This window comes from Physcomitrium patens, chromosome 2 (assembly GCF_059467195.1).
Source record: "Physcomitrium patens ecotype Gransden chromosome 2, ASM5946719v1, whole genome shotgun sequence".
Taxonomy (NCBI): domain Eukaryota; kingdom Viridiplantae; phylum Streptophyta; class Bryopsida; order Funariales; family Funariaceae; genus Physcomitrium; species Physcomitrium patens.
This window is the reverse complement of record NC_143411.1, coordinates 24,950,946-24,973,748: the sequence shown is the minus strand read 5'-3', so window position 1 is coordinate 24,973,748 and position 22,803 is coordinate 24,950,946. Positions and strand designations below refer to the sequence as shown.

Sequence of the window (22,803 nt, the reverse complement as noted above, 5' to 3'; positions counted from 1 at the left end):
TCGGAATGGATGTTGAGTCCGAGCTGCTCACTCGGGGTTGTCTCGAAGCGGCCGGACAATGAGCGTTCAATTTGTTCCGGTGAACTGGCCCTGCAGCCACTGCCTAGGATCTCTTAACCTGCCAAAATCAGGGGGCTTATATGCAACGCACAATGTGCCGGCGAGAAGGTGGCCCGAGTTGAGCAGACGTCTCGCTCTGAATCTGTTAGCTCACAAGTTTGTTGCTCTATCTGCTACACTTCCTGAATGCGTTGAGTGCACAGAGAAGTTCTCTGTTGTGCAGCTTCATTCAGCATCGCTTTCTAGATGAGGGGAGTGTGCAGAGTGAATGTGGTGGCCCACAAGCCAGGGAAGAGCGTTGAATGATGTAGGACTTCGACAGGAACAGTGCAGTCTTGGCGACTTTTTTCTTGCGGCTTTTGTTCCTTTTCCAGGCGCCTGTTGGTTTCTTTCAACGTTGACAGCCTTTTGAGATGACCTGGAGTTTACTTCGGCTGCTGGCTTGTTCGGACCATCCGCATGAAGCTTCGAAGACGTCACAATCCACTTTCAAAATCCTAGGGAACTATGACAATTGGTCCGTATGGTTGTCAACGAACAGCTGCAGACTTTAGATTCTTCACTTCAAATATAAATCGTAAGGGAATCGTCCGGTGGGTTTGCCATTATTAGCTCATACTGGAACATGTTTCCGTCTGAGTGGAAATGCAGCATTTTCCTATTTGTGAACCAATACTGTATGGCCATATGATGACGGGGGTGTCTATAGCCATGACACATGTGCTTTGCCAATTTTACTTTGGCTGCTTGGTTGTTCTGACCATCCGCTTATTCCTTAAGCATGAAGCTTCTAATTCATCACAATCCTCTTTCAAAATCCTAGGGACTATGAGAGTTGGTAGAAAAGTGGTGAAGTGTCATGGATATTCACATTTATTCCAATAATTATTTATATGTTTTGATAGAAGTTGGTAAATTTGGATTATTATCTTTTAAAAGTTTATCTTTTAAAAGTGTATCTTTTAAGAAAACTTCTTAAAAGTTCAATTGAAACCAATTTGTTTATACATGTATTTGTAGTTGATTTGTAGGTTAGAAATTTCATCAATAATTTAAGTATGTACAACACATGTTGGTAGCTTTTTGAATAATTTAAGTATGCTCCACTTTTATATAAATCTTGTTTTGCAAGTTAAGACATGTATCTACCAAATTCAACATATGTTGGAGATCTTATAGAATATTGCCACGTAGCTCCTAGTTAGATAATATATATGGAAGCAAATGTAAAACCTACTTCATTCTTGTCAATGCCTTTTTAATCTTTAGACTTGTTTCAAGACTTTTTAGTATTTTTGGCTTTAGGAAGTGCTAATATAATTCAATATATTTACACTTTTGAGTGATTTCTAAGCCTTTTTAAATGACACATATATGTATTGTAGTTTTTTTCTTCAAGATTCTTATCCTTGATAATTTGACTATAATATTGATTTATTATTCTTGTTTTGTTTTAGAAGTGAATGAATTATCTCACTTCTATTGTTGTAATTTAAAATTTGTGGTCTATCCACCTTTAAATAAATAATTAAAAAATATTAACAATGATTTTTTTCTAAAAGAGAGTGGATTATTTCTTGTTGTAAATTTTTTTATTTAATATTTTAGATTTCAAATTATTTTCATCTTATTTAGTTTTTAGAATTTATTTGAGTTGGTTATTGAAAAAAGAAAAAAAAAACAAAAAACAAAAATTAAATACTACTTTTATTGGAAGTAAAAATAGATATCCAACTATTAGAAATCTTTACAAGCTTGTGAACATTCTAAGAGTAGAAATCTTACATATTTCTAACATGAATCATGGAGATACTATTCCTACATATATGGAAGAAGTTCAAAATCTATGCCGTAAAGTTGTGCAATTGAAAGAAGCAAGTAGATCAAAATCACAACCAGTTTTAAAAAGTCTTATTTCTACAAGTACAAGAAGTAAGGATTAGTATGCCAGAGGAGTTTGATGGAATAAGATTAAAATTTTAAGGATTTTTATAAAAAATTAAGTTCTATTTAAGATTGCATCTTTTCCAATACCTCAATAGATTTACTCAAGTTAGATTTATAGGCGCACTTCTATCAAAAAGTATTCTTTCTTGATTTGTACCTTTGATGGAAAAAAATTTAGAATTACTTTATGATTTGAATCCTTTTTTGGAAGTATTTATGGCTGTATTTGTAAAAAATTATAAAAAATGGATAGTAGAAATCAAGCTTGAATCCGTACAATAATGATTTATTTAGCTACCACATATGTTCCTGAATTCCAAAATCTTATTTGCAACATGGATTGGAATAATAAAGCTATTATCAATCAATTTTGATATAGATTAAAAGATAATATTAAAGATTTATTGATGATAATATTAAAAGTAATTTTTTTGAAGCACCTTATTGTTCAAGCCATCGTGTGCAATAATCAACTCATTAAAAGATAGAAAGAATAAAGATTTAATTAAAAAAATACAAGTTAAGCAATAGTAATATCTTCTAAGTTTTTAGAAGCTTATTTGTTTAAGTAAAAGCTTATGCAAATTAATACGATACATTTTAAACCTCTTATTGAGCAAAAAAGAATTTATTATTGTTAAGAAGGTTTGTATTTAATTTCTAAAGAGTCCAAGCACATTACTCAATATTATCCAAAGAAATAACAAAATCTCAAAATAAAGAGCATGGTTGCCAAAGATGACAATGTGTTTGAAAATGAGTTTTTCCAACTACAATAAGGACTATGCAGCTAAAATCCTGCATGATCTCTAGTAAAGGTCATATTCTTTCCTCAAATCCCTCATCTGTTTTTACAAAATAAGTTTTTTTAACATCAAAAAATCACAATGTCTTAGCATTGTTAGATTTAGGAGCCTCAACTTATTTTATAGATGAAGACTTTGTCAAAATATAAGATATATTCTTAGTTAAGAAAACCAAATCTATGCATATAAAAGTAATAGATGGTCGTTTTTTGTCTTTTGAAGATGTTATACATAAAATTATTCTTTTAGATATAGCATCTAATAGTCATTATAGTTTAATAATATTTAATATGATTAAATCTTCTTCTAATCAAATTATTTTAAAATAATTATGGCTAAAAAAACTATAATTCTTAAATAAATTAGATTTCTATTATCATAAGGCGTGATTTATAATCTAAAAATATACTAGATACTTGATTGTAGAGAGTTTAGCTTTAATTTATTGGCCAAGCTTCAATAAAAGATTTATTTTTAATATAAAAAATAAATAAATGCAACAATATCAAAAGATATTTTATTAGTAAAAATCTTTTATATTTAAGAAGATTTATACATAAGACTTTTTATAGCATCTAGAAATTTCATAACATCCTTTGTTATATCAAATCATAACTAATCATTTGCTAGTAAGTTAGATTTTTAATAATCTCAAGGAAAATCCACAATTTCCTTTCAAAAACTCATCTTTATATTATAATATTATCATAGCTCCATATCTCCATCTTTAACATATATTTAAAGACTTGACTCCCAAAACACCCCTTTATTTTGTATAAAATGCTCAAATTGTGGCAAAGTCCTTTCAAAATATTTTTTTTTTTGAAAAGAATTTTTTTACTAAAATTAAGGATTTTATATTTCTTGATCCATTTATTGAAATTTTTTCAAAATTCTAAATAATTTAGAATTTATCCTTAAGCTTTACCACAAAAAAAAAATTATAAATTTACTATAGATTGTTTGGCATCTTAGAACTCCTAGTAGGTACTCTAAATTCTAATTTATAAGTATTCAAGAACTATTTTCATTATATTTCCAAATCCAAAATCGAAATACCAAAAAATTTGGTATATAACTTGAAAAAATAATAATACAAATTTGTAGAAAATTTTAGACAAAGATTTGTTTAAATGCCCAAGATATAGTTAGAACCAAACCTCTCATGAAATTGATTCTCCAACAAAACTCAATTTGAAAGTATTGTATTCAAGTAGTCACTGCTTCTTTAAATCCACTTTAAACCTCTTACTTTTTATATGTAGAATATAGTTCTTTAATCAAAATTTCCAATAACTTAATTTGATCTTCAAAAGCCCTTCATATGCATGAGCTATGCTCCAAAGAATGACAAGAGGAATGATATCAGCACCTTCATTTTGAGCGCATATATCATCTTCTCAAAAACTCCAAATTATACAAAACTTTCACCAAAACTATATCTAAAATTCTAAAAATAATGATTTTAAGCTTTGATGTTCAAATGTCTTCAAAAGAATAAGCCTAATTCTCAAAATTGTCTCAAGCAACCTCCTTGAAGTCCATTGGACATGACTTTTAGCCAATAGGAATAGAAATTTTTATCATCCATCTCCATTCATCTATATAGATGGCTTAACTATCATTTTTTATATACAAATTCTTTTATAATTCATTTTCTAATAAGTTTTATATAATATGTATTCTAAATATCAAATAAATAAAATAAAATAAGATTTCAAGAATCACCAATGTATAATAAAGCTGATCCTAAATATAAAAAAATTATTATCAACATAAAATCAACCTTAACAATAGCTCTTTAGATTAACTACTTCAAAGTAGTAATCTAACCATATTTTGTAACTAACTAAAATCTAATAATGTGACTCTTCCTATATTGTATAATAAATTGTATATTAAATATATATATATATATATATATATATATACATTATTTTCATACCAAAGCAAAGCCACAATACAACATCATAACCTTGATTTTTTTCATAGTTTAGTCTAAGATTTTTTTAGGCTAGTAAAAATCCATAAGATTGATATTTCCAAACTATAATTGATAGGTGTGGGAACTTTCTTGTATGCTGAAAATAAAGGATTTCCTTTTGTTATATATGCTATACCTATTGATGATGGAGAAAAGATTTCAAGTGGCATTCCAATATAATATCAAGGTTATCAAGATGTTTTTTAAAAACTAAAATGTAGATATTCTTTTAAAGCATTATTTTTATGATTGTTCCATCAATCATAAAAGAAGAACTCAACTACCATTCACACCAATCTATAGCCTATCACAAAATGAGTTAGTTTCATTTAAAGAGAACATTAATAAGAATTTGGCTAAGAACTTCATATTCTATTTTGAATTTTCAACTATGGTTCCTATCTTATTTGTAAAGAAAAAAGACAAATCTCTGCAAATAAATGTAAACTATTCAAGATTCAACCAGATTACTATAAAAAATAGATATCATCTACCTTTGATTTTAAGACTTCTTAATCAATTGAATTAAGCAAAGATTTATAAAAATATAGATCTACAAGAAGAATACAATCAAGTATGCATTAAAAAAAGAAATAAATGAAAAACTTCACTTCAAATCAAATATAAATATTTCAAATATAATGTCATGTCTTTTGCACTCATGAATGTACAAGCTACTTTTCAACATATAATGAATGATATCTTCTGTGAGTTTCTTGATAATTTTGTCATCTATTATTTAAACAACATCTTAATGTACTTTAAGTATAAAAAAAAGTATGAAGTTCAAATTTATTGTGTATTACAAAAACTAAGTGATATTGGATTATACGCCAAGATAGAAAAGTAAATAATTTTACACTACTTGAGTTGACTATTTAAGATAAATCATTTTAAAAATTGGTCTTATAATGGATCTTAAGAAGCTCCAAGCTATTCTTAATTAGGATATTCCAAAAACAATCAAAGATGTGTAATATTTTTTGAGATTTACCAATTATTAGAGAATCTCCATTTAGAACTTTTGTCAAGTTGCGACTTTTCTAGTACATCTCACATGCAAAGACAAGCATGAGTAGAGCAATAAAATTGAAGTATTTTTTGAAGCCTTAAAGATAATATTTATTTTTGCACAAATTTTGTATTGCATAAATTTTTCTAAGACATTCTTTATGGAAACAAATGCATTAGACTTTATAATGGATATTAATTTGTCACAAATAGAAGAAACTGACAAGCTCTATCTAATAGCTTTTTATTTTAAGTAATTTTCAATAGCCAAGATTTACTATGAGATTTAAGACAAAGAACTTCTTGCAATCATTGATTCATTTCAAGAATGGCATCATTATTTGAAAGGCACCTTAAGTCTAATCTTTATATATATATAAATATGGATCACAAGAACCTCAAGTACTTCATATTGGCATATGATTTGAATTTTTTGAGTATGTTTTTATTAAGATTTGATCTCAAGGTCACTTATCTATTCAAAAAATAATAAGTTATCACAAACGTCCTATCTAGACATTCTTATTTTTTATTAAATAAAAAAATATATAACCTTTGATCAACAAAGAATAAAACTCTTGAAGCAAAACGATTATCACCTTCAAGCAATAAAATCAATATTAATTGTTGATTCAATTTTTTTCAAGCAAATTCAATCAAGTATGTCCTCTAATCTTTTTATTTATGACATTAAGAATAATTATTTTAAGTATTATGGTTCTTTTTAATTTGAATTTAAGAATAAATTATTTTATTTTAAAAAACAATTATACATTTTGAAAGACAAAGCAAAATTACATATTCTTTAAACTCATCATGACTTTTTAATAGTTAAGTATTTTGGATACAACAAGGCTTTAGAAGTAATATCTAGAGATATTTGGTGGTCTCAAATGTAGAAGGCAATAAAAGACTTTGTATAATCATATGATATTTATTCAAGATTCAAAACTCTTTATCATCAACGTGATGGACTTCTTCAGTTATTTCCTATGTTGGAACAATCATGGTCTTGTACTTCTATGAATTTTATTATGGATATTTGGATTTTGGATTTGTATGATATTATATTTTTACTAATAGATTGTTTAACTAAAATGTCATATTTTGTACTATGTACAAAATCTATCATTAGTAAAGAAATGGCTAAGCTTTTGCTTGATATCATCTATTACTATCATAAATTATGTAAGGATATTATATTGGATAGGAACACTTAATTGTATTAAGATTTTGGAGAACCCTTTTTAAGATTCAAAAGGTGAAAATAAAGCTCTTTTCGGCTTTTCATCTTCAAATTGATGGGAAAACAAAACAAATAAATCAAATTTTGGAGTAGTATTTGATGTGAACTATCTACTATCATCAAGATGATTGGACAATTTTTTTGCCATTGGTAAAATTTGCATACAATAATTTGGTATATTCTCCTATTCAACAAATACCTTTCTTTATCTATTATGCTTATCATCCATGACTTGATACTTTTGACTTTTCAAAAGTTCATAATCCTACAAAAGAAGATTTAGCAAATTATTTATCAAAGCTACATGTAATAATGAAGGCGCAATTAAAAGAAGCTCATGAATGAAAAAAGATCAATACAGATGCCTATTACAAGGAACAACCACAATTCAATGTGGGCAATAAAATATGGTTACTTTGTTGTAATATAAAGACTACTTGTCTTTGTAACAAGTTGGACTATCATAGGCTTAAACCTTTTCCTATTTATGAACAAATCAATGTTATTGCTTATCAATTACATCTACTAGCATTTATGAAGAACCATCATATATTCTACATGTCTCTTCTTCAACCATATAAGATAATGAATATCTTAAAAAAAAGAAAAATGCCACCTCTTCCTATAAAAGTAGATAATAATCAAAAACTAGTGGAGAAAGAAGTCTTAAATTGAAGGCAATTCCAAAATAGATTAAAACAACTTATTCATTGACAAAAATATGATATTAATGGATGTATATGAAAGCAAACAAAGAATCTTGCAAATATAGCTAAGAGAGTTGAAGCTTTTTATCAACAATGTCCATCAGAATCAAGATGAAAAATAGCAAGATCCATGAGAGATGATGATTGCTTTTCATCACTAGAAGAGAAAATATCATCATGGATATATATATATATTTCAATAATTACATATATCATTAATTCGAAGTAGATAAATATAGATTAATTTTATAATATCTTATAGAAAAGCTTCTTAGAAGCATCATAAATGTGATTTTGACTTTATATGTGTATGTATGTGATTAATAAATCAGAAATTTGGTCAACAACTTAATTATATATGACACATGTTGGAAGCTTGTAAAAGAGGCTAATGATATGGTACAAATATAAGAAACTTGCCTTGTAAGTTAAGACATATATCTAATAAAGTCAACACCTGTTGGCGGTCGTATAGATGATTGCCTGTCATGGATATAATCATGTAAGCTATTAATAACATATACAAATAGGTAGAAGTAAGTAAAAGTAGGTAAAAATAAGTTAATTCTATAGTATTTAATATGAAAGCTTCCTAGAAGCTTCATAGACGCTGCTTTGATTTCATAGGTGTCTTTAATTGACTTTTTGGATTAGAAACGTGGTCAACAAGTTGGCCATGTGCCACACATGTTGTTAGCTTGAAGATCAAGCTAACTATGTGGCCCACACATAAAAAAACTTGCCTTATAAGTCAAGGCATGTGTTCTACAAAGTCAACACATATTAGAGGTCCTATAGAACGTCGCCACGTAGCCCCTAGTTAGATAGTATATATAGAGACAAGAGTGAAGGCTTCTTCACTCTTGTCAACTCCTTTCTTGCTTCCAATTTAGTTTCAAGGGTCTCTAGTTTCTTTGTCTTTTGGCAATAGCCATTCCAGTTTTTCTTTCAATATACATACTTGTTTATTTATATTTTGTTATCTTTCTTTGAGTGAAGGCTCACTTGTCTGAATTGTTTTTTCATCGAGGTCTTGTCCTTGACAGATTGACAAGAGTACACCTACAATATCAGAGCTTTGTCTAATCTTGATTAAGAGTGGATTACTCCTTTTTCTTGATAAGATATAAGCATATTAGAAGTTGCAGATTACCCTCTTCTAAATTGATATTGTCCTTAGTATTTTCTTTGTTCTCAAGTCCTCTCTTCTATTTGTCTTGAGCGATATTAGACATCTTCTCTCTTCTAAGTGTTATCATGGCAGAACTTGTTGAAATGAAGAGTGCAATGGCACAAATGCTAGAGCATTTGAGGGAGTTAATGCTTACAATGCATCAATTCAATTTACCACCATAAGGAGCAACAAGATTGGCAGGAAGTGAAGATATAGAAATGGTTGGAGCTGCTTCAACATCTGTACCAAACCATGTCCTTTCTCCTACGATGGAATGCCCTTCAAATGTTAGAGAACCATGAATTGCCCTACCCAAGAAGTTTGATGGCACCAGATCTAAGTTTCAAGGATTTATCAATCAAGTGCAACTTGTGATTGAACTTCAACTCCAAAGCTATCCAATTCCAGGATCATAAGTTAGATTTATTGGTATGCTTCTTTCAGGTTCAGCACTATTGTGGTTTTCATCTTTTTTTGAATGACGAGATCCAATATTCGATAATCTAGAGGCTTTTTTGGTAGAGTTTCGATCCATGTATAGAGAACATGATGCAATTCATATTTCAACCAATAAGATCCATATTTTACAACAAGGCAATCGATCAGTAACATAATACGCTTCACAATTTTGATAACTTGCAACTGATATTAAGTGGGATGATGCTACACTTATTAGTCAATTTTTCTACGGATTACAATATGAGGTAAAAAAATTAATGCTCAACTTACCTGATCTTCAAACATTGAGTCAAGCAATTGACTTTGTTGTGAAGTGCGACAATCACCTTTTTGAATTTCGATCTGAGAACCATACAAGTAAACCTCAACGTTATTATAATTCAATGGCAACACCAATACCTCTTCAACACATACATTCGGAAGTAGAGGATATGTAAATTGATGTAGTACGTTTCAAACCTCTTATTGAGCAAGAAAAGACTCATCATCGTCAAGAAGGATTATGTTTATATTGCGGAGAATCAAAGCACACTTTTCAACATTGTCCAAAGAAATGACGCAATCACAAAATGAGGAGTATGGCTGTGAAAGAAGATAATATGTTGGAAAACAAGTTTGTCCAGCTATAATAGGGATTGTGCGGCTGGAACCTTGTACAACATCTAGTAAAGGTCCTATTCTCTCCTCAGAGCCCTCTCCTTGTTTTACATTAAATACTATTTTAGGACCTAAACATTACAAAGTCTCTGCCTTGTTAGATTCAGGAACCTCAGCGTATTTTTTAGATGAAGAATTTACTAAAAGACATAGCATATCTTTAGTAAAGAAAACTAAACCTGTTCATGTAGAAGTCATAGATGGTCGTCCATTGTCTTCTGGAGATATAACTCACGAAACCCTTCCTAAAGAAGTAATAAACAATGATCATAATATTTTTGTAGTATTTAATATCATTAGATCTCCCTCTAATCCACTCATTTTAGATTTATCGTGGTTAAAAAAATACAACCCTCAAATAGATTGGATTTCCCGAACTCTTATTTTTTCTAAAAATATAACTAACAATGTAGTTAATCAAGTAGAGAGTCATAAGTCTAGTTCAATTAAATCCATATTTATAGGTGCAAAAGCTTTCTTGTATGCTGCTATGAAAGAATCACCATATATTATTTATGCCACACCCGTTTTTACTGGTGAAAAGACTTCAAGTGGCATTCCAAGCCAATATCAAGAATTTTAAGATGTATTTGAAAAAAAGAATGTGGATACACTCACGAAACATCATCCCTATGATTGTTCAATTGACCTTCAAGAAGGAGCACAACCGCCATTTGGACTAATCTACAGTTTATCACAAAATGAGTTGGCTGAACTCAAGGAGTATATTGAAGAAAATCTAGCCAAGAATTTCATACGTCATTCTAAATCTCCGGCAAGAGCTCCAATTCTATTTGTGAAGAAAAAAGATAGATCATTGTGGATGTGTGTTGATTATCGAGGACTCAATAAGATTACCATCAAGAACAGGTATCCATTTTCTTTAATATCTGAACTTCTTGATCAGCTGAATCAAGCTAAGATCTATACAAAAATAGATCTTCGGAGAGCATACAATCTAGTACGCATCAAAGAAAAAGATGAATGGAAGACTACGTTTCAAACTAAATATGGACATTTTGAATACAACGTCATGCCTTTTAGACTTACAAATGCACCAACAGCTTTTCAACATCTAACGAATGATGTTTTTTGAGAGTTTTTGGATGATTTTGTGGTCTGTTATCTAAACAACATCTTGATCTATTCTAAGAATCCAGAAGATCATGAACTTCATATTCGTCATGTATTACAAAAGGTAAGAGATGCAGGACTCTATGCCAAGATAGAAAAGTGTGTATTCCACACTACTCAAGTCGATTTCTTAGGTTACATCATTTCAAATGATGGACTTATGATGGATCCTAAGAAAGTTCAAACTATTATAAATTGGAAGATCCTAAAAACGGTAAGAGATGTCCAATGTTTTTTGAGATTTGCCAACTACTATCGGATCTTCATCAAAGACTTTTCTCGAGTTGTAGCTCCACTTACACGTTTGACTTGTAAAGACAAACTCCAATGGAATCAAAAAGCGGAAGTTGCTTTTGAATCTTTGAAGACAGCGTTTATTTCTGCACCAATCTTGTATCATGTTGATTTTTCCAAAGCATTCTTTATGGAAACAGATGCATCGGACTTTGCTCTGGGTGCGATTTAATCACAAATGAAAACAGATGACAAACTTCATCCAGTAGCCTTTCATTCAAGAAAATTCTCAGCAGCAGAAATCAATTATGAGATCCACGACAAAGAACTTCTTGCAATTGTGGATTCTTTTCAAGAATGGCATCATTATCTAGAAAGCGCTTCCAGTCCAGTCACCGTGTATACGGATCATAAGAACCTTGAATATTTTATGTCAACACACATATTAAATCGTCGCCAAGCTCGTTGGAGCATGTCTTTATCAAGATTCGAGTTCATCATCACTTATCGGCCAGGAAAACAATAAGGTTTGTCCGATGCCTTGTCTAGATGTTCTTATCTTGCACCAAAAGAAAGAGATGCAACTTTTGAGCAACAAAGAACGGTTCTCTTGAAGCCGGAGCAATTTCATCTTCGAGCAATAAAATCAACATTGACTGTTGATTTAACTTTTATTAAGCAAGTCCAGTTAAGTATGTCTTTAGACCCTCTTCTTCATGATATCAAGAATAGTTTTTCTAAATCTCATGATCTCTCTAAATTTGAATTCAAGAACAACCTACTCTATTTTGAAGGAATTCTATATATTCCAAAAGAAGAAGCACGTTGTCGTGTTGTAACACGAGTATACCGTGAAAATATAAAGAAAGGGGACTTTTATTAATATTTAGTTACCTCGAATATTGGGGGCAACGACCAATTCCAGTGCAAATACTGGGAGGCCAGGGTCAGTCACCCCGTTACAGTCAACCGGGGCATACTGAAATGCTCCGTTCGATTCCAATAACAGGAGTCAGTAAAAAAGGAAAAGGACCAATTCAACGATGGGTGAGCCTGGTTCCAAGAGCCAATTGGATCCAATTTCAAGACATCCAATCCAGGTCTTACTACGGGCCTCTCAGCCAATCTGACGCGAAGGACCAATTTGACCCAGTTACGGGAACATCCAGGTCTTACTACGGCACTCTTAGCTAATATGAGACCTGAATTGGTCGGGCGACTCAATGTGGTTTAATTACGGGGTTTTGATTCCGTTTCAGGTTGTCCTGTTCTCTGTGCCATTTAAGGGAACGTTATTTTCGATAAAAAGATCTCTTAAAGGTAAAAATGGAGAAAAAAGCTCTGACGACGGAAGCCAATTTTGGATCCAAGACGAAAGATTGAAAAAAATTCAGAATTAAGGTTAAGAAATGAGAGGGGAGAGGGGAGAGTTTTTTTTTGAAAAGGATCAGAGAGCTAGCTGTATGCTTCGGGCAGGGAAAAAAGACAGAGAATCGGATTTTTTTTTTTCTTCATAGGGTTTTGGGAAGACTGAGGCAATCGTTGCTGAAGTCAGTGTTGTAATGGTGAATTGGGATTTTTAATGAAGTGAGTTTGATTACTCTTGACTGTTTTGTGAAATCGAGTTACGTCTGTGATTGAAGAATTAAAAGGATATCTATAGGACTGAGTATGCGGAGTGAATGAAATTTATCGGGTTAATCTCACAAGACAGTCAGTGGATACAAGATGGTGAGTATAAAGCAGTATCGAAGATTAGCAGTTTGGGTTGTTCGGGGTTCTCTGCAACATCTAGAGACCTACCGGCTGGGGCAAAAAGGACTTCCGCAAGCAGTCGAAGGGCATCCGTATAGATTTACGGTGTATTCTTGCAGTCATTTATATTCCAACAGTTAATAACCGATAGACTGCTTGAATATTGGCAAATCTCTATACTACCTTCTACAGCCCGACACCCGGCACGTTCTTGAGCAAAAAAGCACGTAATACGACAACGTTTACGTATTCTTCAAGCTTGTCACGACTTCCCAACAATAGGACATTTTGGATATAATAAGACTTTAGAGCTGATATCTAGGGATTTTTGGTGGCTTCAAATGTGGAAGGCAGTCAAAGAGTTTGTACAATCATGTGATATTTGCACAAGATCAAAAACTCCTCGTCATCGACCTTTTGGACTTCTTCAGCCATTATCCATTCCAGAACAACCATGGTCTTCTGTTTCTATGGACTTCATCACGGATCTTTCAATCTCAGGTTCTTATGACTCTATATTCATGATAGTAGATCATTTTACTAAGATGGCACATTTTGTACCATGTACAAAATCTATCACATGTAAAGAAACAGCTAAACTCTTTCTTGACAATATCTATCACTATCATGGATTATCCAAGGATATTATATCAGATAGGGGAACTCAATTTATATCAAGATTTTGGCGGACTCTTTTTCAAGATTCTTAAAGTGGATATAAAACTATCTTCGGCATTCCATCCTCAAACTGGTGGACAAACGGAGCATGTTAATCAAGTTTTAGAGCAATATTTAAGATGTATCATTAATTACCAACAAGATCATTGGATAACTATTTTGCCATTGGCAGAGTTTGCTTACAATAACATGATACATTCTTCTACAAAACAAATACCTTTCTTTGCTAATTATGATTATCATCCATCGCTTAATACTTTTGACTTTTCAAAAGTTGATAATCCTGCTGCGAAAGATTTGGCAATTCATTTATCAGAGCTACATGCAACGATGAAGGCGCAGTTAAAAGAGGCTCAAGAACAACAAAAGGTCAATGCGGATGTCTATCGAAAGGAACAACCATCATTCCTCTTGGGTGATAAGGTATGGCTACTTCGTCGTAATATCAAGACCACTCATCTTTGTGACAAGTTGGACTATCAAAGACTTGGACCATTTTCTATTTCTACACAAATCAATCCAGTTGCATATCGTTTACATCTATCGGAGTCAATAAAAATCCATCCAGTATTCCACGTGTCTCTTCTTGAACCATACAAGATAGTGGACATACCAAGAAGACGACAAGCTCCACTTCCTCCTATAGAAGTGGACAATAATAAAGAGTTTGAAGTAGAAGAAGTCTTAGATTGAAGGCGGCGCCGAAATAAATTAGAATATCTTGTCCATTGGCGCGGATATGATATTAGTGAACGCACATGGGAGCCAATAAAGAATCTTGCAAATGCAGCAAAGTCGATGGAGGCTTTTCATCGACGACATCCATCAAAATCAAGATGAAAACCTTCTTTACAAAAAAAACAACATCTAAGCAAGATAACATTCTACTTTCAATTCTTGTTCGTAGCTTCTTTGTAGTAGTGACGCTCAGGAGATGGAGAACCAACAACCAGCGGATTCGACTCAAGGGCCTTCATTTGCTCACTTGCCAGATGAGACATTACGATTTTCACAACCATCAAGATGATGCAATCGAGATGAAGCTTTGATTAGACGCTGCTTTGATTTCATAGGTGTCTTTAATTGACTTTTTGGATTAGAAACGTGGTCAACAAGTTGGCCATGTGCCACACATGTTGTTAGCTTGAAGATCAAGCTAACTATGTGGCCCACACATAAAAAAACTTGCCTTGTAAGTCAAGGCATGTGTTCTACAAAGTCAACACATATTAGAGGTCCTATAGAACGTCGCCACGTAGCCCCTAGTTAGATAGTATATATAGAGACAAGAGTGAAGGCTTCTTCACTCTTGTCAATTCCTTTCTTGCTTCTAGTCTAGTTTCAAGGGTCTCTAGTTTCTTTGTCTTTTGGCAATAGCCATTCCAGTTTTTCTTTCAATATACATACTTGTTTATTTATATTTTGTTACCTTTCTTTGAGTGAAGGCTCACTTGTCTGAATTGTTTTTTCATCGAGTTCTTGTCCTTGACATTGCCATGCAACTCATAGTTTGATAGTATATATAGACGCAAATGTAGAGCTTTCTTGATTCTTGTCAATGCTTTTCTAATTTTTAGTCTTATTTCAAGACTTTCTAGTCTTCTTATCTTTGGTAATAGTCAATTTAGTTTAATATATTATCATCTTTGAATGATTTTTAAGTCTTTTTGAGTGATACAAGAATATATTGGGATTTTTTTCTTTCATGATTCATATCTTTGATATGAAGTAGAATATAAACAAGATCTTATAATATAAAACTAAGTATTTACAATAAATGAATTTTTTTTGTAGAATGAAAAAAAATAGAAAATTATTTAAATGAGATTTTTTCTTACTATAAATTTTATATAAAAATAAAAAAAATATTAAAATATATAAAGATAAAAATACTAAAAAATAGTTTAGTGCTAATATTAATAACTAGATTGTTGATAAACTCAAAGTTAAAAATTATTTTAAGAAATAGAATAAATATAAGTGAGATTTTTAATTTTAATTGAATTTTGTTGTTACTATTGCTTTAAAAATAAATCATTGCTTAAAACATAAATAAGATTTTTTAATAGTTGATTTTAAGAAATTAATTAAAATTTTAATTTTCTTTTTTAATTCTAATAATATCGTTTGATTATGATGATAATTCAAATTTTTAAATGTCATTAGTAATTTGTGTTTTTAATTTGTTGTTATTGTAGTTTAAAAATTTGAGTTCAAATAAATGATTCAATTAAAACATATAAATATTTAATTAGATTAGGATCTTAGAATTAAGATTTCAAGAATAAATGAGGGTTTTTTTGATCTTAAGCAATAAGCCTATTTAATTGAAATGATTTTATTTAAGCTAATAAAGAAATTATTTTTCTATAATAATGTCAAGTTTAAGGCCATGTAACTAGTTTAATAAAGAGCTTTTGTTGCTAATAAATTAACTTACAGGTTTCTAAAGTAGGACATTAAATATTCAAAAAAATTAAAATATAATATATATATATATATATATATATTAAAAAATAAGTACAATTTTATTTATAAATCATTTGAAAGCTATTAAGCTATTACAATGTTGACAAGAACTCTTGCTTATCTAAATTGTCTATTGTTGTGTCTTTAAAATTTAGGTGAGTTATCTTGCATTCCAACCAAATGGTTGTGAGCACAAATTAGTCAACATAAACACAATCCTTGCTCAATGAAAAAATCTTGAATTCCGTTGCATGAAAATGTATTGAGTTCATGATTAACATATCTCAAATGAAAATGAAAAATGAAAAAAGGACATTGTTTGAATTCACCTGTCCACGAAATTTATAGTCGATATTAGAAGTTTTCAATCAATAGGAGCATTACATGCCGTAATCAAATTGTTGAATAATGAATAACAAATGCTGTTAATTCACAATCACAAAACTTGTCTACACATATGTAAAGCTTGTGTTTGTAAAGCATGGAAATGTTTTACACAGAAATTGCATTTAATATCTGCCTGGGTCATGAGCTGATACGTATAAGTTAATTTCCATTCTTTGTGAAAGCGTCTATTTGAATGTAAATCAACTATCTCGCTCTCGTGAGGTTCTTTAATTTATCCAAATGGTCATGCCACATGTCAAAGACCGCGGTAAAGTCTAACAATAAGACTCTCCAATCGATGGTCAAAATTGGCAATGCACATGTGTCATGGCTCTAGACACCCCCGTCATCATATGGCCATACAGTATTGGTTCACAAATAGGAAAATGCTGCATTTCCACTCAGACGGAAACATGTTCCAGTATGAGCTAATAATGGCAAACCCACCGGACGATTCCCTTACGATTTATATTTGAAGTGAAGAATCTAAAGTCTGCAGCTGTTCGTTGACAACCATACGGACCAATTGTCATAGTTCCCTAGGATTTTGAAAGTGGATTGTGACGTCTTCGAAGCTTCATGCGGATGGTCCGAACAAGCCAGCAGCCGAAGTAAACTCCAGGTCATCTCAAAAGGCTGTCAACGTTGAAAGAAACCAACAGGCGCCTGGAAAAGGAACAAAAGCCGCAAGAAAAAAGTCGCCAAGACTGCACTGTTCCTGTCGAAGTCCTACATCATTCAACGCTCTTCCCTGGCTTGTGGGCCACCACATTCACTCTGCACACTCCCCTCATCTAGAAAGCGATGCTGAATGAAGCTGCACAACAGAGAACTTCTCTGTGCACTCAACGCATTCAGGAAGTGTAGCAGATAGAGCAACAAACTTGTGAGCTAACAGATTCAGAGCGAGACGTCTGCTCAACTCGGGCCACCTTCTCGCCGGCACATTGTGCGTTGCATATAAGCCCCCTGATTTTGGCAGGTTAAGAGATCCTAGGCAGTGGCTGCAGGGCCAGTTCACCGGAACAAATTGAACGCTCATTGTCCGGCCGCTTCGAGACAACCCCGAGTGAGCAGCTCGGACTCAACATCCATTCCGAACCCAAACGTGCCCATGGCACCAAGCGGAGAAGTCGACGTTCAGGGTGCTGCCACAAGGAGCGCGCTTCCCAGAGGCCAGCCTCGCGCTGAGGGACCAGCATGTGTGTTGGGCGTCGGCACTGCGGTGCCTCCCGCGGAGTTCCTGCAGAGCGAGTACCCCGACTTCTTCTTCAACATCACCAACTGCGGCGAGAAGGACGCCCTGAAGGCCAAATTCAAGCGCATCTGTAAGTCCACCTCCACCGTGTGACTCTCTTCGCGGCTCGTGATGTGCTCACTGTTCCCTGTGGGCCGGCCCTCACCCCCAGCCGCGCTCGACGACGTGCTCATTGCACGGGCTGCGCGGCGCGAGCGCATTAGAATTGCGACTTGTGATTTGTTGCGGGCGTCGAGATGGGAATGCGGCGGTCGCGATGTTCCTGAAATTGGGTCGATTCCGGCCCCTTACGACGGCAGCTGACGCTTGGCCATGAATGTCGATGCAGGTGACAAGTCGGGGATCCGCAAGCGCCACATGTTCCTCACGGAGGAGGTGCTCAAGGCCAACCCCGGCATCTGCACGTACATGGAGCCCTCCCTGAACGTCCGCCACGACATCGTCGTCGTCCAGGTCCCCAAGCTCGCCGCGGAGGCAGCCCAGAGGGCCATCAAGGAGTGGGGCGGCCGCAAGTCTGACATCACCCACATCGTGTTCGCCACCACCAGCGGCGTGAACATGCCCGGAGCCGACCACGCCCTGGCCAAGCTGCTGGGCCTGAAGCCCACGGTGAAGCGGGTCATGATGTACCAGACCGGGTGCTTTGGCGGTGCTTCCGTGCTCAGGGTGGCCAAGGATCTGGCGGAGAACAACAAGGGCGCCAGGGTGTTGGCGGTGGCCAGCGAGGTCACGGCCGTCACATACCGCGCACCCAGCGAGAACCACTTGGACGGCTTGGTGGGCTCGGCCCTGTTCGGCGATGGCGCCGGAGTGTACGTGGTGGGATCCGATCCCAAGCCGGAGGTGGAGAAAGCACTGTTCGAGGTGCACTGGGCGGGCGAGACGATCTTGCCAGAGAGTGATGGAGCCATTGATGGGCATCTGACGGAGGCGGGGCTCATCTTCCACCTCATGAAGGACGTGCCAGGGCTGATCTCCAAGAACATCGAGAAGTTCTTGAACGAGGCCAGGAAGTGCGTCGGTTCGCCCGATTGGAACGAGATGTTCTGGGCGGTGCACCCGGGAGGCCCGGCCATTCTGGACCAGGTGGAGGCGAAGCTGAAGCTGACCAAGGACAAGATGCAGGGGAGCAGGGACATACTGTCGGAGTACGGCAACATGTCGTCGGCGTCGGTGTTGTTCGTGCTGGATCAGATTCGCCAGAGGTCGGTCAAGATGGGGGCGTCGACGCTGGGAGAGGGCAGCGAGTTTGGCTTCTTCATTGGATTCGGTCCGGGGCTCACCCTGGAAGTGCTGGTCCTCCGGGCCGCGGCCACCGTTTGAGCGGCGTCCTAATGGCGTTGTTCGACCGTGGTGACTATTTGGAAGGTCATTTGTCATTGTACCCTCCGAATCGAGGTCTAGAGAGCGCCCCTTGGTACATTATTCTGATTAGAAGCTACCTCGACCGTTTCGTAGTTGATTTTTTGCATCAGGGCTTTCTCTGTCATTTCAGTGAAGTTAAGCCGCAGATATCCATTCCATCCATTCAAATCACGCTACTCCGAAGAAATTATAGATAGTGTAAACTGTATCATAATTCAATACCCTGTCACGAGTTAAAGTTACAATTTTTTTTGTCATGTCCCCGAATTCTTGGAGGAGGATTGTTCCAAATGGATTTTACACTGCACTGAAATTTGCAGTTTTGGGGAGTATTGTTGGAGTTGAGAAGTGAATGCATCATGCCCGCGTCTAGTGAGAAGAAGCACACGTTGATTGCAATGTAATTGACGCTCCGCCGCAGCAATACTTGTTGTGCCCTACATTTGCAACAACACAAAATGCTTACCAACTGTGCGCATTTGCGTTGCATTGTAGATACACAAAGCTCCCAGTAATAGAGTTAGCTACACTAATTCAAATTTTGCTTGTGACCATGAGCTCAATAAGTGCTTTAATAATAACTACATGTGAATTGAAAAGTCAAATGACTCAGCACACAGTGGCCTGCTGAGGAATGAATTTCTAGTACATACTGCAATGAGCGGAATGCAAGATTTGGTTGGGACATTTGGATTCTGTCTGATTTGTTGGAGATGGAATGTAATCCGCAATCATTCCTCCCCTCTGAAGATATGTGTGCAATAGTATATCATTTGGACAGGAGTAGAATCTCATTTTCCAGGCGCAAAGCGTACCTGATTTACTCTACGTTTTCTTGCGCCTAATGCAGAAAAGACACACTGCGGTTGCTAGCACTGCGACTCTCATAATCCGAAACTATGTACACCAATCAAGAATCTATACATCTACAGTCAAGACCGTCTGACACGTCCATTTTGCAAGGATGAAGAGCATATCAGTTCTGATATTCTTCCTGACTAATCCTTTCGATCCCGAATTCGAACTACACAGGTTCTTCCTTTCAAAATGCACACTGTTTACGCTGTGCACTGCCCGTTTCGAGCGATTCCTGTGTTCCTTGTTCTACCTTCTTGCATACACCACGACGGTCCATATACAAAAATTATCCCCACATCCCTTCCGCATTCATCTCCCTCCACTCCCATGGTACACAGTCGGTCTCTAGTCCCTTGCCCCGCTCCGACAAGCTTTACGCAACCCATTCAACGCCCACACATTCGTTTTCTCCACAGCAGCGTCCCGTTCCAGGAACTGCGTATTCCCGTCCTACTTCGACACCAAAGTGAACCGATGAGAATTGTGTGAGAGCCCGCTGTGTGCCTCACCCTCATATATGCTGATTGAGCTCTGCCATCCACGCAAACTACCTCTCGACGCCAATTCAATCACATGTCACGGCTTGCCAGATATGGATAATGCACCAGTCAACTCCAGTCACAAACAATCCCCGCCAACTTTATCCCCCCACCGTGCGCAGCGCATGGGCGCCTCGCTATGCTCCTAGAGATCAAACAAATTCCCCCGCACCCACCCTCACATTCACAGTTTCGGCTCTCACCGTCTTTCACTCCACGAAACCACTCCCCATCACATCGATCCCGCAAGACATGGCGCTACTTCCCATACCGGCCGAAACCAACACACACCCGTCTGCGTACGGAACCGTTCCATGCCCACATCCACACCCGCCTCCCCGTCCCTCCGCCCAGTTGCAATTCCCAATTACAATAACACATCCACAATTTACTCATTCACACTCTCCCAATGTACAACTGTGCGAACGCCGCCAACCCGACTGGTGGCTCCGTCTAGGTGACAGACTCTCGCAGCTCACAGAAAATTAAATCGGCTCTACCGCGCCATCCTAGTTCCCGGGGGTGAAGTTGGTGGCGTACGCCCATGCGTTGTTGGCCACCGGGTCGGCCAAGTGGTCGTTCAAGTTCTCCAATGGCCCCTTTCCGGTCACGATCGCCTGCACGAAGAACCCGAACATCGAGAACATCGCCAATCGCCCGTTCTTGATCTCCTTCACCTTCAGCTCCGCGAAGGTGTCGGGGTCGTCAGCCAAACCCAAGGGGTCGAACGACCCTCCCGGGTAGATGGGGTCTGTCACCTCGCCCAGGGGTCCTCCCGCAACACGGTAGCCCTCCACGGCTCCCATCAGCACCACCTGGCATGCCCAGATCGCCAAAATGCTCTGGGCGTGCACCAGGCTCGGGTTGCCCAGGTAGTCCAACCCGCCCTCGCTGAAAATCTGCGCTCCGGCCTTGAACCACACCGCCTCGCCGAACTTCACGCCGCTCTTCGCCAACAGCTCCGGGGTCAGGCACCCCAAAGCCCCCAGCATGGCCCACCGGGCGTGGATCACCTCCAGCTCCCTGTTGCGGGCGAACGTCTCCGGGTCGGACGACAGTCCGGCGGTGTCCCACCCGTAGTCTCCAGCGAACTCGCCGGTCAGGTACGACGGAGTCTCGCCGGAGAAGGGGCCCAAGAACTTGGGTCGGTCAGCTCCGTACCTGAGCAACAGTCCGACGTTCGGCTTAGGCATACGTTCCTCTCTATCCCTCACCAATGTCACCTCAGCAATGCACACCCTCGCCATAGCAGCTCTGACCCCAACATTTGTCACACTTCCAATGCCCCACCGCTGATGCCAACCTCCATCTCTCACCTCTCACCTCTCAAGCTGCTCCGCGCGTGGACAACCAAACCGACCACACGCCCCGGCCGGATGCCATTCCGATTTCCAAATTCAAGGCCTCCACTGCTTCATGGCCTCCGCCCCACAATCCCCAATCCCCAATCCACAACACACTCCGCTCAACCCCAATCCCCAACACACTCCGCTCAACCCCAATCCCAATCGCGCTCCCAACACAACCATCAAGCACTCAAAACTGTCATCCCAGAGTTCGTCAAGTGGGGACCATACCAGATGCTGTCGCTGCCAGCGGACTTGCTCACGGTCCGCCGCATCGTGACGCGGGCCTCCACATTGCCCACCTTGCGGGACAGCTCGTTCACGGGCTTGAGCACACCCTGCCCAGCCAAGGCTGTCGAGTGCATCGCGGTAGCTCCTGCCATGTCTGCACACACGTTCCCGAACGGAGGATCTCCAACAGAATGGAGTGAAGCGATGAAGTGGCGATACCGGGCCGACTGTGCACGGACGACCCAGCTCGGAGGAGGGCCTTATAGCGACTTCGCCCAGCGCAAAATCATGCTCGGGGCACTTCTACGGTCACCGGATTGGATAAGCCGAGATATCTCCACTGAGATAGCGAGATGGAATTCCCATCGAGCTGACCGCTGCTGGCCGCTGCTGCCAACCACGGAAACGGATTCCGCTGCCTCCAAAACCAGATGAATGTCACATTCCTCTGGCACCACTGTGGTCGTCATGGCCCATCTCGTGGTCAGCGGGCTGCAC

General features: G+C 37.1%; 2 protein-coding genes across 2 annotated transcripts; one reads left to right on the top strand and one right to left on the bottom strand.

The window, feature by feature from the left end:
- The first annotated feature begins 17,546 nt into the window (after positions 1-17,546).
- On the top strand, positions 17,547-19,588 carry LOC112276778 (naringenin-chalcone synthase). Its single transcript, XM_024508464.3, has 2 exons — positions 17,547-18,036; positions 18,295-19,588. Exons 1-2 carry the CDS (start codon positions 17,823-17,825, stop codon positions 19,287-19,289), a joined length of 1,209 nt encoding a protein of 402 aa, XP_024364232.2. The 5' UTR covers positions 17,547-17,822; the 3' UTR covers positions 19,290-19,588.
- Positions 19,589-21,095: 1,507 nt separating this feature from the next.
- On the bottom strand, positions 21,096-22,529 carry LOC112278462 (chlorophyll a-b binding protein, chloroplastic). The gene is made up of 2 exons (XM_024512008.3): positions 22,306-22,529; positions 21,096-21,889 (listed from the first exon to the last, which is right to left on the bottom strand). The coding sequence occupies exons 1-2, from the start codon at positions 22,455-22,457 to the stop codon at positions 21,238-21,240; spliced, it is 804 nt and encodes a 267-aa protein (XP_024367776.1). The 5' UTR covers positions 22,458-22,529; the 3' UTR covers positions 21,096-21,237.
- Positions 22,530-22,803: the final 274 nt, after the last annotated feature.

Coding starts and splice junctions, on each gene's coding strand:
- LOC112276778 (XM_024508464.3), top strand. CDS start 17,823: ATGGCACCAAGCGGAGAAGTCGACGTTCAGGGTGCTGCCACAAGGAGC. Junction 18,037..18,294: donor GGCCAAATTCAAGCGCATCT/GTAAGTCCACCT, acceptor ATGTCGATGCAG/GTGACAAGTCGGGGATCCGC.
- LOC112278462 (XM_024512008.3), bottom strand. CDS start 22,457: ATGGCAGGAGCTACCGCGATGCACTCGACAGCCTTGGCTGGGCAGGGT. Junction 21,890..22,305: donor GCTGGCAGCGACAGCATCTG/GTATGGTCCCCA, acceptor ACTGTTGCTCAG/GTACGGAGCTGACCGACCCA.